Source organism: Phyllobates terribilis, unplaced genomic scaffold (assembly GCF_046119375.1).
Source record: "Phyllobates terribilis strain yellow unplaced genomic scaffold, ASM4611937v1 Scaffold_183__1_contigs__length_3771566, whole genome shotgun sequence".
In the NCBI taxonomy this organism is placed as follows: Eukaryota; Metazoa; Chordata; class Amphibia; order Anura; family Dendrobatidae; genus Phyllobates; species Phyllobates terribilis.
Window position 1 is genome coordinate 3,310,453 of NW_027362943.1, and position 19,416 is coordinate 3,329,868.

Sequence of the window (19,416 nt, forward strand, 5' to 3'; positions counted from 1 at the left end):
GGGACGCCGGGCACGGAGCAGAGCGGTGAGGGGAACAGCGTCCCTGCCTAGCAGAGGGCAGGGACGCCGGCGCTACATAAGAATTACCATTGCGCCATCCTCTTGAATCTTCCTCACCACTGCTGAAACCATTACTAACGGGGGAAAGGCATAGGCCTTCCTGAACTTCCAATGAATCTGGAGGGCATCTACAGCATGGGGATTTTCTGCTGGGTTTAAGGAACAGAATCTGTCTACTTTCCTGTTTGCTCTTGAGCCGAACAGATCTTTGTCTAGTTGTCCCCATAACTGGACAATCTGTCGGAAGACCCCCGGGTTTAAGCTCCACTCCCCCTGTTTTAGGGTGTGGCGGCTGATAAAATGTGCCCTTGCATTTTCCACCCTGCTTATGTGAAGGGCACTGAGAGATGGGAGATATTGCTCTGCCAGATGTAGGATTCTGTCTGCCACAGCCATCAGAGAGCGTGACCTTGTTCCCCCCTGGTGATTTACATAGGCTACTGTTGTCCGGTTGTCAGACCTGACCTGGACATGGTGACCCTGAATGTGAGGAAGGAAGCCTATCAGGGATTTCTCCGCTGCCCAAAGTTCTTTTAAGTTTGAGGATGCCCCCATTTCGAGGTATGCCCAGTGACCCTGTACTGAGAGCTCTGCTAGATGACACCCCCCCATTCGGAGCCGCTCACATCGGTTGTAATCACCAGATCTACTGGTCTGGACCACTGTACACCTGAGGTCAGATTTTCCCTGTCTGTCCACCATGAAAGGGAATCTACAGCTTCTAGGGAGAGAGAGAACTTCCTTTCTAAATGCCCATTGAAGGACCTCTGCACTGACAGGACCTCCCACTAAAGAAGTCTCATATGCCCTTGAGCCCATCTGACTGCTGGGAGCCCAGGAGAGACATTGCTTCTCTTAGGGACATCACTGGAGACCGCATGGCTTTCAAGACTAAATTGATTACTTTGCGGACCTTGTATTCTGGGAGGAATCAGGCTTGGAGACGAGAATCCAGGATTAGACCTAGAAAGATATGAGTCCTTGAGGGGATTAATTTTGACTTTTGGGTATTTACCAACCATCCTAGCTGTTGCAACACCACCATGACTTCTAGAAGTTGACTGGAGCAATGGACTTCTGATTTCCCTATTACCAAAAAGTCGTCTAAATAGGTAACGATCACTACGTTTTTGATTTGTAGAAAGGCTGTTACTTCCGCTATTAATTTTGTGAATATTCTCGGGGCTATGGAGAGGCCGAAGGGTAGGGCAGTAAACTGAAAATGCCTCAGTTCTTTCTGAATGAACAGGGCTACTCTCAGATATTTCTGGTAGTCTGGATGAATTGGGACGTGATAATATGCGTCCTTCAAGTCTATTACTGTCATAAAGCAGTCATGGTGCAAGAGCTTCACTGCCGAGCTCACTGACTCCATCTTGAAAGTCTGGTTCTCTATCAACTGGTTTAGACTCCTGAGGTTGATGGTGGTCCTTAAGGACCCATTGTTTTTTTTTTTATCATGAACAGAGGGGAATAGAATCCCTTCTTCCTTTGTGGTATCGGAACTTCGAGAAGGACCCGTTTCGTTTCCCTACTAGCCCCAATATTTCTGACTCCAGAGCTATCTGTTCTTCCTGGACCTTCCTCTTGGGGGTAATCATAAAGGTCCGGCGAGGAATCTGGCTGAACAGTATCTTCAGGCCACCACTCAGAATATTCAGAATCCAGGGGCTTGATGTAATGGCTTCCCAAGCTGGAATAAAGTGGGAAAGCTTCCCCCCTACCTCCAGCCTGGCGTCATTGGGAAGATTTTTTTGTATTGGCGGACGGTCCTCCAAACATATAGCCTGACTCTTTCTTGGACCCCCATCTTCTCCTGTCTCCTGGAGGGTGACCCTGATTTAAATTTTCTCCTCCGAAAACTAAACCTTTTTGAGTCCCCTGAAAATCCTGGGAACCCTTTGTTATTATCCCTCGGTTTTTCTAAAAGGTCATCCAGCTTCTGGCCAAACAGGAGTCTGCCGTCACACGGGAGGGAACATAATTTATGTTTGGATTGTAGGTCACCTGGACAACTCTTGAGCCACAAGGCCCGTCTGGCAGTATTAGATAGATTTGCTGATCTAGCCGAGAGTCTGAGTCCGCTGAAGAGTCTGCCAGGAAGACTGATGCTGCCTGCATTAGGGGCAGATTTGAAAGGATTCCATCCCTAGGGATCTTTTTATCCCTAAGTTGGTCTTCCAATTGTTGGAGCCACACCATGAGAGACCTTGCCAGCTACCTCAGGCTTCAGGCCTCCTGCTGCAGCTTCCCAAGTGTGACGTAGAAAGGAGTCAGCCTTTTTATCAAGGGCTTACTTTAGGACGCCTGAATCCTCCAAGGGTAGGGAAGATTTTTTTGGATGACCAGGCTACAGCCCCATCAACTTTGGGGATTTTATCCCAAGGCTCAGAGTCCTTCTCCTCAAAGGGGTACCTTCTTTTAGAGAAGGAGGGGAAGGCCCCTTATCTCTCTGGTTTCTTCCACTCTCTGTCAATAAGGCCCTGAATTTTACTGTTTACCGGAAAGGAGCGTCTCTTTTTTTCTCCAAGGCCCGCAAACATAATGTCTTCCAGGGATTTGGATGCTTTCTCCTCCCCCAGACCCATGGTTGATCTGACTGATTTGGCCAGTTTGTCCGTACCCTCGATGGGGAAGCAGGGTCTACTGTTATCGATGAGGAAGAGGATGATGAAATCACTCAGCCATAGATCCTCGGACTGGGATGAATCAGAATTGGAGGAGACATCTTTATGGGATCTTTTCTTCCCTCCAAACAACCCCTTCAGGGACCCTTGAACCTCTGCGTGGACTATGGATTTCAGATTGGATGTGAAATCCAGAGAATTTTCTGCTATGGTTTTATTAATGCAGTTCGGGCATAGCTGTTTTTGCAAATCTATGGGAAGGAAAGTTTGGCATAGGGCACAAATCCTGTGCTTTTGCTTGGCGCTACTCTTCTTAGGATCCTACAGAAGGACTCACATATGAGACTTCCCATTACTAAAAGGGTGACATTCACGAAGATCACTCACCCCTGAAGTCACAAACGGGTACCGGATTCGGAGGCTGTAGTGGAACACGCGATGATTCCTTTCTGGATGGTCCAGAGGTGTTTGATACCTTGCTCCTGCGGCTGCCACTGCGATTGCTCGAGCGGCTGTCTGTGTGAGAGGCGTCCGTCTACCTCTTCCTGTTATGCACACGCCTGGACTGACTGGCGTGTGCGTGATTAGTGATCCCACTGTACCATGAACCGGGGAGTGCCTGGAGGTGCGTAACTAAGTATCAACCCGATCTGACCAAGGTCGCACGTCGGCTCAGTCGACTCCGTGCACCAGGGTGGAACCGAGCAGAGGGACCAGGTGCTACTCCAGGTCAGACCCCGGACACGGCTGTTGACCCACACCGGGGAATGCAGGAACAGGCAGGTTAGGCTGGCATACAGACAGGTGGGTATTGGCAGGCACGACTGGTATGCAGACAGGTGGGCACTGATAAGCACGGCTGGTATGCAGATGGGGGGGTACTGGCAAGCACGGCTGGAGTGCAGACAGGGAGGTACTGGCAGGCACGGCTGGCGTGCAGACAGGGAGGTACTAGCAGGTTGGAGCGCAGGCTGGATAGGGTCCAGTACAGACTGGGATACAGGAACAGAACCGCAGATGCGGTAGACTAGCAGAGTAAAGCGAAATCGCCAGAGCGGAGGACAAGGCTGAGCAGAGCGAAACCGCTGGTGCGGTGAGCAAGTAAAGCAGAGCGAAACCGCAGGTGCGGTGGACAAGGTAGAGCAGATCGAAACTGCAGGAGCGGTGGACTAGGCAGAGCAGGAAGGAACCGCCAGAGCGGTGGACAAGGCAGAGCAGAGCGAAACCGATGCTGCGGTGAGCAAGCGGAGCAGAGCGAAACCGCAGGTGCGGTGGACAAGGCAGAGCAGAGCGAAACCGCCGGAGCGGTGGACAAGGCAGAGCAAAGAGGAACCGCCGGAGCGGTGGACAAGGCAGAGCAGAGCGAAACCGCTGGTGCGGTGAGCAAGCGGAGCAGAGCGAAACCGCAGGTGCGGTGAGCAAGGCTGAGCAGAGCGAAACCGCCCGAGCGGTGGACAAGGCAGAGTAGAGAGGAACCGCCGGAGCGGTGGACAAAGCAGAGCAGAGAGGAACCGCCGGAGCGGTGAGCAAGCAGGGCAGAGCGAAACCGCCAGAGCGGTAAACAAGGTAGAGCGGAGCAAAACCGCCGGAGCGGTGGACAAGGCAGGGCAGAGCGAAACCGCCGGAGCGGTGGGCAAGGCAGAGCAGAGAGAAACTGCCAGAGCGGTGGACAAGGCAGAGCAGAACGAAACCGCAGGAGTGGTGGGCAAGACAGAGCAGAGAGCAGAGAGAAACCGCCAGAGCGGTGGACAAGGCAGAGATGACAGGGCTCTGTTCACATGGAACAGACTGGAAGGGACAAGCAGAACCATATACGCACAAGGTACTTACAATGAAGTAGCGAGTGGACTCTAAACTCACAAACAGAAGTACAGAGACAACGAGTTGGAGTTAGGTGCAGGTTCAGACACTGCAGGAACAGGGAAGGTACGGACATAGAGACAAACAGGTAACAGGCTAGGAGACAGTTCAGACAGGAACTGACACTGCAACGAGATACAGGAACGAGCCTGGGTATACTTAAAAAACCTGGAGAATGTCTCTGCATTAGGTAATCCTCTGACAATGTTAAGAGGGATCCCATGTACTCTTACTTTATGCGAATTAAAAAACCTGGAGAATGTCTCTGCATTAGGTAATCCTCTGACAAAGGAACAAAATGAGCCCGTTTAATGAATCAGTCAATGACCACCCAAAGACAGTCTTCCCACCAGGCAGAGGCAAATCCGTGATGAAATCCATGGACAGATGAGTTCACTGTCTTTCTGGAATTGCAATGGAGCCAATACTCCACCTGGACTGTTATGACAAACTTTAGCATGTGCGCAAACTACACAAGCAGATACAAAATCTTTAATATAATTATTCATAGATGGCCAGCAAAAAAGCCTAATAATAGCTTTCTGCTTAGCTGTGAACCGCGGATGACCACTCATGATTAAATCATGAAACTCTTGCAACAGACGCAATCTTAGGTACACAACTACAAATAATTTGGACCTAGGCGTGGCGAAAGGAGCAAACGATTGGACTTTACGGATCTCAGCTTCAACCTCCAACGATATCACAGAAACCACAATGCCCTCAGGGAGAATGGAGGTTTTGGAGAAGAAACAGAACTAAAACTGCTTGGACCTCGGCCTGAAAGTGATAGAGAAATTGAATCTAGAGAAAAATAAGGACCCTCTGGCCTGTCTAGGAGTTAGCCATTTAGCTGATTCAATAAACGCTAAATTCTTCTGGTCAGTGACCACAGTGATTTGATGAACTTCTCCCTCCAGAAAATGTCTTAAAACCTTAAAGGCTAATTTAACAACGAGTAACTCACAATTCCCAACAGCATAATTTCTTTCAGCAGATGAAAATTTTCTTAATAAAAAAACACATGGCCACAAATTGGTCAGAGTCTCGGAACATAAAACGGCCCCTACCCCGACCTCCGAAACATCCACCTCCACAATGAATGGTTCTTGGAGATGGGGTTGGATTAGAACAGGAGCAGACAAACACTCCTTCAATTTATCAAAAGCCCCAATAGCATCAGGTGGCCAAACCTTGAGATCTGCCACCTTACGTGTGACGTCAGTAATCTGAGAAAAAAAAACTAAAGAATTTCCTATAATAGTTGGAGAATCCTACAAAATGTTGCAACACTTTCAGGTCACTAGGTTGGACCCAATCTATTATGGCTTTCACCTTCCCAGGATCCATCGTAAACCCATCAGCCGATAAAATGACCCGGGAATGAAACTTTCTGAACAGAAAAAAAAACATTTCTCAATTTCAGCAAAGAAAGAAAGAATTCTCCCTCAATCTTTCTAAAACAACACGGACATGTTCCTGGTGAGAATCCAAATTAGGAGAGAAAATTCTCTATCATCAAGATAAATCACAAGAAATCTCCCAAAGTAATCAGAGAAATATCATTCAGAGAGTTGTGAAATTCTGTTGGTGCATTGGAGAATCCAAATGGCAGAACGAGATTATCGAATAAAGCCTCTGCTCCGTACAGATCGTACACACATAGCTCCGCTCCTTACACGTCGTACACACATGGCTCCACTCCGCATGCCTCGTACACACGTGGCTCCGCTCTGTACACCTTGTACACACGCGGCTCCGCTCCGTACACCTCGTACACGCGCGGCTCCGCTTCGTACACATCGTACACGCGCGGCTCCGCTTCGTACACGCGCGGCTCAGCTCCGCACACGTCGTACACGCGCTGCTCAGCTCCGTACACGTCGTACACGCGCGGCTCAGCTCCGTACACGTCGTACACGCGCGGCTCCGCTCCCTACGCCTCGTACAAGCACGGCTCCGCTCCGTACGCCTCGTACACGCGCGGCTCCGCTCCGTACGCCTCGTACACATGCGGCTCCGCTCCGTACACCTCGTACACACGTGGCTCCGCTCCGTACACCTCGTACACACGGCTCCGCTCCGTACACCTCGTACACACGCTGCTCCGCTCCGTACACCTCGTACACACGCTGCTCCGCTCCGTACACCTCGTACACACGCAGCTCTGCTCCGTACACCTCGTACACACGCGGCTCTGCTCCGTACACCTCGTACACGCACGGCTCCGCTCCGTACACACACGGCTCCGCTCCGTACACCTCGTACACACGCGGCTCCGCTCCGTACACCTCGTACACGCGCGGCTCCGCTACGTACGCCTCGTACACACGCGGCTCTGCTCCGTACGCCTCGTACACGCGCAGCTCCGCTCCGTACACCTCGTAGACACACGGCTCTGCTCCGTACGCCTCGTACACGCGCGGCTCTGCTCCGTACACCTCGTACACACACGGCTCTGCTCCGTACGCCTCGTACACGCGCGGCTCTGCTCCGTACGCCTCGTACACGCGCGGCTCCGCTACGTACGCCTCGTACACACGCGGCTCTGCTCCGTACGCCTCATACACGCGCGGCTCCGCTCCGTACACCTCGTACACTTGGGTCCGCTCCGCACGCTCATCCAGCACAAACTGCAGCTCATCCAGCACCATGACAACCAGCACAGCAGAGTCCTGCATCCACTGAGGCCCCTGATCATGTGACCCCTGACTCCTCCCCTCCTGTGACCTCATCACAGCTCCTGTGCGCACAGAGCAGCCATATATGTGGTGGCGGCTCTGCAGGTGGAGGTATGTGGAGTCCCCATTACTGGGCGCAGGGGGCATTAACCCCTTCAGCACGGAGACTCTTTTGGGGTCTTGTGTTGCCCCTTTATAAGAATCATAAGGTTTTTGTTCTGTTTCCTGTAATAGATACATACGACCCAACTATGGAGACAGGAAGGGAGGAAACAGATTGTTCTCATAGTACAGGACCCCTTTACTGGCCCCACAGTGTAATGCCCCCATTATACCCCTTATACAGGATGTGTAATGCCCCCATTATACCCCTTATACAGGATGTATGATGCCCCCCCCACAGTGTAATGCCCCCATTACGCCCCTTATGCAGTGTGTAATGCCCCCATTATGCCCCTTATGCAGGATGTGTGATGCCCCCACAGTGTAATGCCCCATTATGCCCCTTATGCAGTATGTATGATGCCCCCACACATTGTAATGCCCCCATTATGCCCCATATACAGTGTGTATGATGCCCCCACACAGTGTAATGCCCCCATTATGCCCCTTATGCAGTATGTATGATGCCCCCACACAGTGTAATGCCCCCATTATGCCCCTTATGCAGTGTGTATGATGCCCCCATTATGCCCCTTATGCAGGATGTATGATGCCCCCACACAGTGTAATGCCCCTTATGCAGTATGTATGATGCCCCCACACAGTGTAATGCCCCCATTATGCCCCTTATGCAGTGTGTATGATGCCGCCACAGTGTAATACCCCCATTATGCCCCTTATGCAGTATGTATGATGCCCCCACACAGTGTAATGCCCCCATTATTCCTCTTATTCAGTATGTATGATGCCCCCACACAGTGTAATGCCCCCATTATGCCCCTTATGCAGGATGTATGATGCCCCCACACAGTGTAATGCCCCCATTATGCCCCTTATTCAGGATGTATGATGCCCCCACAGTGTAATGCCCCCATTATGCCCCTTATGCAGTATGTATGATGCCCCCACACAGTGTAATGCCCCCATTATGCCCCTTATGCAGTATGTATGATGCCCCCACACAGTGTAATGCCCCCATTATGCCCCTTATGCAGTATGTATGATGACCGCACACAGTGTAATGCCCCCATTTTGCCCCTTATGCAGTATGTATTATGACCCCACACAGTGTAATTCCCCCATTATGCCCCTTATGCAGGATGTATGATGCCCCCACACAGTGTAATGCCCCCATTATTCCCCTTATGCAGTATGTATGATGCCCCCACACAGTTTAATGCCCCCATTATGCATGATGTATGATGCCCCCACACAGTGTAATGCCCCCATTATGCCCCTTATGCAGTCTGTATGATGACCCCACACAGTGTAATGCCCCCATTATACCCCTTTTTTGGCCCCACGTAGTGTAATGTTCCCATAGTACCGCCATCCCCCCACACAGTATAATCAGAGTTATAGCTAAGGTCTGATGGGGACCCGTTGCGAGATTTCGACCACCCCCCATCCTGATATATACAGTGGGTATGGAAATTATTCAGACCCCTTTACATTTTTCACTCTGTTTCATTGCAGCCTTTTGGTAAATTGTAAAAAGTTATTTTTTTTTCTCATTAATGTACACTCTGCACCCCATCTTGACTGAAAAAAAAATGTAGAAATTTTTGCAAATTTATTAAAAAAGAAAAACTTAAATATCACATGGTCATAAGTATTCAGACCCTTTGCTCAGACACTCATATTTAAGTCACATGCTGTCCATTTCCTTGTGACCCTCCTTGAGATGGTTCTACTCCTTCATTGGAGTCCAGCTGTGTTTAATTACACTGATAGGACTTGATTTGGAAAGGCACACACCTGTCTATATAAGACCTCACAGCTCACAGTGCATGTCAGACCAAATGAGAATCATGAACTCAGAGACAGAATTGTGGCAAGGCACAGATCTGGCCAAGGTTACGAAAGAATTTCTGCATTACTCAAGGTTCCTAAGAGCACAGTTGCCTCCATAATCCTTAAATGGAAGAAGTTTTGGACCACCAGAAGTCTTCCTAGACCTGGCCGTCCTGCCAAACTGAGCAATCGTGGGAGAAGAGCCTTGGTGAGAGAGGTAAAGAAGAACCCCAAGATCACTGTGGCTGATCTCCAGAGATGCAGTAGGGAGATGGGAGAAAGTTCCATAAAGCCAACTATCACTTATGCCCTCCACCAGTCGGGCCTTTATGGCAAAGTGGCCCCACCGAAGCCTCTCCTCAGTGCAAGACATATGAAAGCCTGCATAGAGTTTGCTCAAAAACACATGAAGGACTCCCAGACTATGAGAAATAAGATTCTCTGGTCTGATGAGATGAACATAGAACTTTTTGGTGATAATTCTAAGTGGTATGTGTGGAGAAAACCAGGCACTGCTCATCTCCTGCCCAATACAATCCCAACAGTGAAACATGGTGGTGGCAGCATCATGCTATGGGGGTGTTTTTCAGCTGCAGCGACAGGACGACTGATTGCAATTGAAGGAAACATGAATGCGGCCAAGTACAGAGATATCCTGGATGAAAACCTCTTCAGACTTGGCCGAAGGTTCACCTTCCAACAAAACAATGACCCTAAGCACACAACTAAAATAACAAAGGAGTGGCTTCAGAGTAACTCTGTGACCATTCTTGACTGGCCCAGCCAGAGCCCTGACCTAAACCCAATTGAGCATCTCTGGAGAGACCTGAAAATGGCTGTCCACCAACGTTCACCATCCAACCTGATGGAACTGGAGAGAATCTGCAAGGAAGAATGGCAGAGGATCCCCAAATCCAGGTGTGAAAAACTTGTTACATCATTCCCAAGAAGACTCATGGCTGTACTAGCTGAAAAGAGTGCTTCTACTCAATACTGAGCAAAGGGTCTGAATACTTATGACCATGTGATTTTTCAGTTTTTCTTTTTTCAGAAATTTGGAAAAATTTCTACATTTCTTGTTTTTTTTTTCAGTCAAGATGGGGTGCAGAGTGTACTTTAATGGGAAAAAAATATGAACTTTTTAGAATTTACCAAATGGCTGCAATGAAACAAAGAGTGAAAAATTTAAAGGGGTCTGAATACTCTCCGTACCCACTGTATATTTATGTCCCTTATCCTAGGCCCCATCCTGGTATATGTCCCCTGTGCTGCCTCTGTTCTTTAGTGTATAGAAAAAATAAACTATTACACTCACCAGGGGCGAACATAGAAGTGATGGGGCCCCATAACAGAAGTACAGTGCATTGTGAAAGTATTTGGCCCCCTTGAACTTTTCTACTTTTTGCCACATTTCTGGCTTCAAACCTAAAGATATAAAATTCTAATTTTTTGGGGGGAAGAATCAACAAGAAGTGGATCTCTGAATGATCCAGTGTTGTCCTAAATGACTGGTAATTATAAGTAGAATCCACCTGTGTGTAATCAAGTCTCCGTATAAATGCACCTGCTCTGTGATAGTCTCAGGGTTCTGTTTCAAGTGCAGAGAGCATCATGAAGACCAAGGAACACACAAGGCAGGTCCGAGATACTGTTGTGGCGAAGTTTAAAGCCGGATTTGGATACAAAAAGATTTCCCAAGTTTTAAACATCTCAAGGAGCACTGTGCAAGCGATCATATTGAAATGGAAGGAGTATCCGACCACTGCAAATCTACCAAGACCTGGCCGTCCCTCTAAACTTTCATCTCGAACAAGAAGACTGAACAGAGATGCAGCCAAAAGTCCCATGATGACTCTGGATGAACTGCAGAGATCTACAGCTGAGGTGGGGGAGTCTGTCCATAGGACAACAATCAGTGGTACACTGCACAAATCTGGCCTTTATGGAAGAGTGGCAAGAAGAAAGCCATTTCTCAAAGGTATCTGACGCGCCCCCTGGGCAGTGGGGTACTCGGTAGCCGGGCCGGTCGTTGCTAGGGGAGATGTCACAGTGACGGTGACCCGCTCCATGACCCAGGGCTGTCAATAAAAGGGGATTTTATAGTTTTTATATTTAATGTTCGTGAATACGAGCAAAAAGTGGTAAAGTGTAATATAAAAATTAACTTTTATTTATCTATTTAAAAATAGTAGTGAATAAATAGAATTAGTATAAAACTCTTATAAGAAAGAAGCGATAGCAAGTCTTGCAAACGGTACTTAGCCGCCTATAAAAAAGTAAATCTGTGGAACTGGTAACACTCCTAGTATGGTTCCTTCTGACACAGGAACCTAACGGACCACAGGTGTGTAACACTATAGACCATAACCTCAATTCCAACTAAGTTGTTCTGGTCCAAACTAAAGAGAAGACTGTCATACAATAAATGTTTATTTAAATATACAACAAAGCATATTGAACAGACAGGTATACATCAAGAATCTCCTACACCCATGACTTTAATTCAGAAATGGGTGAGGAAAAGAGGAAGATAGACCAATTGTAATGTAGAGTCTAGATGTGACATAAAATACCTGGTGAATAATTAATATATAGAACAATCTCACCGTTAGAATGTCAGTATCATCGCTGTTGACTCATATCTATGCAATTCTAAGGAGAACCCTTTGGAAGTGGCATTATCCAGTAGAGTGCAGGACTCATTTCCTCTAGAAGGACTCAGACCAACAGGGTGAGTGGTGCCCTCCCGACGCGTTTCCTCATGTTACTGATTCATCAGGGGAGAGAGCAGTAGTACTAATGGGTCTATCGGCCCGAAATGGAGATGGCACGGCTGCTAAGTAGTGCCCGCGCTTCTTTTAAATATGCCGGTATTACTGCGCTACATCGGTAACGTCACTTCCGGTTTCCGGCCCCTCAACTTCCGGTATTTGGAGCGCATGAGCCGGCAAATGACATGCAAACGTCGTTTCCGATGACGCGAGCCTCCGACTGGGCGGACGCTTGCTGTGTTGTGATGGTAACCTGATGTACATCAACCAGACACGACTGCGGAATATCAGGTAAATATACTATTTGCCCGGGTCCATCAGGTCACCATTAGGATAATTCGGCTTACGGGATGATTTAAAATGGAAACATCATGCAGCGCCCTAGGTAGAGTGGGAAAAAAACGGTTTGTCACGGGGTTCAAGGATCAGGGAGGGGTACAGAGGAAATGATTAATCAGTTCCCGAGGCACAATACTCTCACACGTAGATCAGTTGGAACATGTAGGTGAAGACTTTATACATAGTCATAAAACCGTCTGACAAAGGCGGAAATGTTGTCATTATTCGGGCTGATAGACCCATTAGTACTACTGCTCTCTCCCCTGATGAATCAGTAACATGAGGAAACGCGTCGGGAGAGCACCCCTCACCCTGTTGGTCTGAGTCCTTCCAGAGGAAATGAGTCCTGCACTCTACTGGATAATGCCACTTCCAAAGGGTTCTCCTTAGAATTGCATAGATATGAGTCAACAGCGATGATACTGACATTCTAACGGTGAGATTGTTCTATATATTAATTATTCACCAGGTATTTTATGTCACATCTAGACTCTACATTACAATTGGTCTATCTTCCTCTTTTCCTCACCCATTTCTGAATTAAAGTCATGGGTGTAGGAGATTCTTGATGTATACCTGTCTGTTCAATATGCTTTGTTGTATATTTAAAGAAACATTTATTGTATGACAGTCTTCTCTTTAGTTTGGACCAGAACAACTTATTTGGAATTGAGGTGGTTGTCTATAGTGTTACACACCTGTGGTCCGTTAGGTTCCTGTGTCAGAAGGAACTATACTAGGAGTGTTACCAGTTCCACAGATTTACTTTTTTATAGGCGGCTAAGTACCGTTTGCAAGACTTGCTATCGCTTCTTTCTTATATGAGTTTTATACTAATTCTATTTATTCACTACTATTTTTAAATAGATAAATAAAAGTTAATTTTTATATTACACTTTGCCACTTTTTGCTCGTCGTTCTATTGAATACTTGTGGTTTATATCCCTTTTGCTGATATTTTAATGTTCGTGACGCCACCTGTGGTATGCGACTGTATGGAGCAGGTCCTCTGGAGCTGTTGGTAATGCAGCAGAGTTTGTTCAGCTCTCCACAGGTAGAGCTAAGCTCCAGGGCCTTGCTGTGGTGACTATAGATGAGGTAGATGTTGTTGTGCAGTGTGGTGCAGGGGATGATGGCGCAGCAATAATTCACAGAGACAGTGGGGTGCAGTCTTCAAGGTTTACTCACGCTTATCACGTTGCTCCTGGTTACAACTGCAGATTATAACCACCCAAGTCGTCCTGCATTCACCATGGGAGAGGTTCAGCAATCCCTTAGGTAATTCAAGAGCACTTAACGGGACCCCTTTCTGTGTGCCTTTCTCAGTCATCTTCCTGGGCTGGCTCTCACCCTCCTGCCCTGCGCCTCGCAAACAGTGTGCCAAGCCGGTAACCTCAGATCTTAGCGGGCAACCTGGAGTTCCATGTATCCTGTGTGGCTACCTTTTTGGCGATTAATTGTGGCTGTGGCAACTGCACCCTGAAAATGTATGTAGAAGCCTCCGGTTTCTAGCTGAATATGGCAATTCCGACTAGTTAGGGGCCGGTCTCCTCTGCGGCTTGATCCCTCCACGTCCTGGTAGATTCGGGCGTACGGGTGGCCTCCAGCACTTCCTGTACCCCTAGGATCCCCTCTTTCCTTCTTGGAGCCTTCTTTCCTGCTCCTCTCCTCTCCTCTCTGTTCAGTCAGTCTCCACTCCTGGGCCTCTCTCACTCAGGCACGCTCCTCCTGAGCAGAGCTCCTGCGGAGCTCCTGCTCCCACTACTTCTCCTCTCACTGTCTTCTCTGACTCAATCCCTTCTAGGTGGTTCCATCCCTTTTTATACTACTCCTGAAGTGCTCCCCTGATCTTCTTCCTCCACCCACACCCACTACATTGTTCTGCCCTCCAGTTAGGGACCAGGGACTGTGCTCTCCTTTAGGAGCAATCTCGCCCTGCCCTCTGAAGTGGAGTGTAATGCATGCTAGTGTGTGGGTTCCGGGCAGTACTCCATCGTTACCTGAGAGTGAGATACTACACCTCTCGGTGAGATGCAGTACCTCTGTGGCGACTGAACCCGCAGGGGTGCCACATATCCATAAAAAGTCTCGTTTGAAGTTTGCCATCTGCCACCTGGGAGAATCACCAAACATGTGGAATAAGGTGCTCTGGTCAGCTGAAACCAAAATCAAACTTTTTGGCCACAATGCAAAACGATATGTTTGGCGTAAAAGCAACACAGCTCATCACCCTCAAAACACCATCCCCACTGTCAAACATGGTGGTGGCAGCATCATGGTTTGGGCCTGCTTTTCTTCAGCAGGGACAGGGAAGATGGTTAAAATTGATGGGAAGATGGACGGAGCCAAAAACAGGACCATTCTGGATGAAAACCTGTTGGAGACCTGAGACTGGGACAGAGATTTATCTTCCAAATAGACAATGATCCCAAACATACAATGGATTTGTTCAAAAATATACGTATCCAGGTGTTAGAATGGCCAAGTCAAATTCCAGACCTGAATCCAATCAAGAATCTGTGGAAAGAGCTGAAAACTGCTGTTCACAAACGCTCTCCATCCAACCTCAATGAGCTCGAGCTGTTTTGCAAAGAAGAATAGGCAAGAATTTCAGCCTCTCGATGTGCAAAACTGATAGAGACATACCCCAAGCAACTTCCAGCTGTAATCACAGCAAAAGGTGGCGCTACTAAGTATTAACTCAAGGGGGCCGAATAATATTGCACGCCCCACTTTTCAGTTTTTATTTTTTTTTTAAAGTTTAAAATATCCAATAAATTTCATTCCACTTCACGATTGTGTCCCACTTGTTGTTGATTCTTCCCCCCCAAAAATAGAATTTTATATCTTTGAAGCCAGAAATGTGGCAAAAGGTAGAAAAGTTCAAGGGGGCCAAATACTTTCACAATGCACGATATAATGCACTCCCCATAATCCTCCATACAGTATAATGCACAGCCCATAGTCATCCATGTGGTATATTGCACAGCCCATAGTCCATATATGTAGTATAATGCACAGCCCGTTGTCCGTACATGTCGCATAATACACACCCCATGGTCCTTGCATGTAGTATAATGCACAGCCCATAGTCCGTACATGTAATATAATGCACAGCCCATAGTCCGTACATGTAGCATAATACACAGCCCATGGTCCTTGCATGTAGTATAATGCACAGCCCATAGTCCGTACATGTAGTATAATGCACAGCCCATAGTCCGTACATGTAGTATAATGCACAGCCCATAGTCCGTACATGTAGTATAATGCACAGCCCATAGTCCGTACATGTAGTATAATGCACAGCCCATAGTCCGTACATGTAGTATAATGCACAGCCCATAGTCCGTACATGTAGTATAATGCACAGCCCATAGTCCGTACATGTAGTATAATGCACAGCCCATAGTCCGTACATGTAGTATAATGCACAGCCCATAGTCCGTACATGTAGTATAATCCACAGCCCATAGTCCGCACATGTAGCATAATGCACAACCCATAGTCATCCATGTAGTATAATGCACAACCCATAGTCCATACATGTAGTATAATGCACTGCCCATAGTCATCCATGTAGTATATGCACAGCCCATAGTCCATACATGTAGTATAATGCACAGCCCATACATGTAGTGTAATGCACAGCCCATAGTCCACACATTTAGTATAATGGTCCACCCATAGTCATACATGTAGTATAATGCACAGCCCATAGTCATACATGTAGTATAATGCCCAGCCCACCGTCATCCATGTAGTATAATGCCCAGCCCACCGTCATACATGTAGTATAATGCACAGCCCACAGTCCATACATGTAGTATAATGCACTCCCCATAATCCTCCATACAGTATAATGCCCAGCCCACCGTCATCCATGTAGTATAATGCACAGCCCATAGTCATACATGTAGTATAATGCACAGCCCACAGTCCATACATGTAGTATAATGCACAGCCCATAGTCATCCATGTAGTATAATGCCCAGCCCACCGTCATCCATGCAGTATAATGCCCAGCCCATAGTCATACATGTAGTATAATGCACAGCCCACAGTCATACATGTAGTATAATGCACAGCCCACAGTCATACATGTAGTATAATGCACTGCCCATAGTCATCCATGTAGTATATGCACAGCCCATAGTCCATACATGTAGTATAATGCACAGCCCATACATGTAGTGTAATGCACAGCCCATAGTCCACACATTTAGTATAATGGTCCACCCATAGTCATACATGTAGTATAATGCACAGCCCATAGTCATACATGTAGTATAATGCCCAGCCCACCGTCATCCATGTAGTATAATGCCCAGCCCATAGTCATACATGTAGTATAATGCACAGCCCACAGTCCATACATGTAGTATAATGCACTCCCCATAATCCTCCATACAGTATAATGCCCAGCCCACCGTCATCCATGTAGTATAATGCACAGCCCATAGTCATACATGTAGTATAATGCACAGCCCACAGTCCATACATGTAGTATAATGCACAGCCCACAGTCCATACATGTAGTATAATGCACAGCCCATAGTCATCCATGTAGTATAATGCCCAGCCCATAGTCATACATGTAGTATAATGCACAGCCCACAGTCCATACATGTAGTATAATGCACAGCCCATAGTCATCCATGTAGTATAATGCCCAGCCCACCGTCATCCATGTAGTATAATGCCCAGCCCATAGTCATACATGTAGTATAATGCACAGCCCACAGTCCATACATGTAGTATAATGCACAGCCCATAATCCACACATGTAGTATAATGCACAGCCCACAGTCATACATGTAGTATAATGCACAGCCCATACTCATACATGTAGTATAATGTACAGCCCACAGTCATCCATGCAGTATAATGCACAGCCCACAGTCATCCATGTAGTATAATGCACAGCCCATAGTCATCCATGTAGTATAATGCACAGCCCATAGTCATCCATGTAGTATAATGCACAGCCCATAGTCATCCATGTAGTATAATGCACAGCCCACAGTCATCCATGTAGTATAATGCACAGCCCATAATCCACACATGTAGTATAATGCACAGCCCACAGTCATACATGTAGTATAATGCACAGCCCATACTCATACATGTAGTATAATGCACAGCCCATAGTCATCCATGCAGTATAATGCACAGCTCATACTCTTACATGTAGTAGTATAATGCACAGTCCATACTCTTACATGTAGTAGTATGGCCAAGGGCACCGTGTACTCGCTGATTTAAAAAAACAATAACATTATACTCACCTTCTCTCCGCTCCTTCGCCGCGCGGTGTCTTTTTCTGGAGCTGCCGCTGACTTCAGCTGGAAGCGACAGGAGAGCATGATGTTACTTCCACGCGCCCCTAATGACGTACATGCCGATGTCAGCTGCTGGCCTCTGATTGGTCGGCAGCGTGTATTGTGGCACTTCAGCTGAATGTCAGTCCGAGAACACACATCCTGCTGAAGCAGGGGTTGGTGTTGGCTGGGCCCGGTCACAGGAGCGACTGCGGTCATTAATCCTCTCATAGTACCTCTATTTCCCCACACTGTATAATGTTCACAGTACCGCCATCTTCCCACATACAGTATAATGTTCCCACAGTCCCGCAATCTTCCCACATACAGTATAATGTCACAGTCCCGCCATCTTCCCACATACAATATAATATTCCCACATTACCACCATCCCCCTCACTTACAGTATAATGATCCCACAGTGCCGCCATCCCCAATTTTATTTTATGTTTTAACACTTGGTTTTCTTTTTTTGGTGTTTTTCATGTAATATATGGAAGCCTACATAAAAATGCTAAAAGAAACATAATATCCATGAAGAAAAAACACTGTACAAGGAGACATTAGCATCAAATAACTCCTGTCTTGGTGTTCTTACAAACAAGCTCTTATAAATGAGATGTAACGTGATAAAAGATTACAACCTGGGAAAGATGGGAAACATTCATACAGACAGTCGGTGATGATGTAGTTAGTGACGGACTCTGGCCAACTTTGTTTCTAGAGCCGTATTAGAAGATGAAGATGTCGTCCTCATCATGAAGTTGTTATTTCTCATGTCACGTGTAATGTATATGACGAGAATTAGCGTTATGGGAGATGAGTCTATTAGAAACGTATTCAGCTGCAGACTCCGAGGAAGAAACTGCTTGTTGTCTGTGGTCTAAAATATATAGCTTTTATTAGTACGTCAGGGACAAAAGCAGAATGTTGTAAAATAATAAAATTACCATTGCTGCTTGGGTTTCTGGGTGATTCTTACTGAAGCAGTGGCCAAATTAGCCAGTGATTGGAAGTACGGAGGAGATGTCTAAGGCTGTGTGCCCACGATGCGTTTTTTAAGCGTTTCCACCGCAGCAAAAACGCTTCAGAAACGCTTAAAAAATGCATGGTAGAAGGCCTGCCATGTTCCCCAATGATAATCCGCATGTGGTGTGCACATGCTGCGGAAATTTCCGCTACGGGTTATCATTGTGGAAAAAAATGCATTTTCACCGCCATTGACTAGCATTGGAACGCATGGATTACACATTACTACATCTGTAGATGCGTCTTCCATGCATTCTAATGTGCGGATGGTACCCAGGTGTGGAGGAGAGGAAACTCTCCTCCGGACCTGGGTACCATAGAACATGTAAAAAAAAGAATAAAATAAAAAATAAAGATTATACTTACCTTCTGGCGGCCCGCACTACGCTCGTCCTCCTTTGCCGGCATCTCGCGATGAACTGTAGGACCTGCGCTGACGTCATAGTCATGTGACAGCAGGTCCTTCAGTACAGTGCACCACCAGTTGCCGGCAGCCACGACGGAGCGAAGCAAGACTGCGGGGGCCATCGGAGTGTAAGTATATATTTATTTTTTTATTTTTTGACATTCTTTGGGGGTTACACTATATAAATCCATGTCTGTTGCATGGATTTATATAGTGTAACCAAGTTGTCAAGCACTTTCCAAGTGATGCTAAAATCGCTTGGAAAGCGGTTGTCAACCCTCATACGGAAATGCATGTGAAGAACGCTTCACATCCACATGTCTTTGGCAGGACATGCTCAGGAAAAAATCCTGAGCATTTCTGCAT

General features: G+C 47.0%; 2 protein-coding genes across 2 annotated transcripts in view; both read left to right on the forward strand.

Moving 5' to 3' along the window:
• Positions 1-19,416, forward strand: part of LOC141212753 (uncharacterized) — a 229,092-nt gene that overhangs the window by 46,089 nt on the left and 163,587 nt on the right. The gene's annotated exons all lie outside the window — the stretch shown is intronic.
• LOC141212723 (uncharacterized) overlaps positions 7,269-19,416 on the forward strand; it is a 41,109-nt gene continuing 28,961 nt past the window's right edge. Inside the window, exon 1 of the mRNA XM_073665031.1 lies at positions 7,269-7,339. Coding sequence (XP_073521132.1) covers positions 7,314-7,339 — 26 coding nt within the window. The 5' untranslated portion in view covers positions 7,269-7,313. The remainder of the gene's footprint in view (positions 7,340-19,416) is intronic.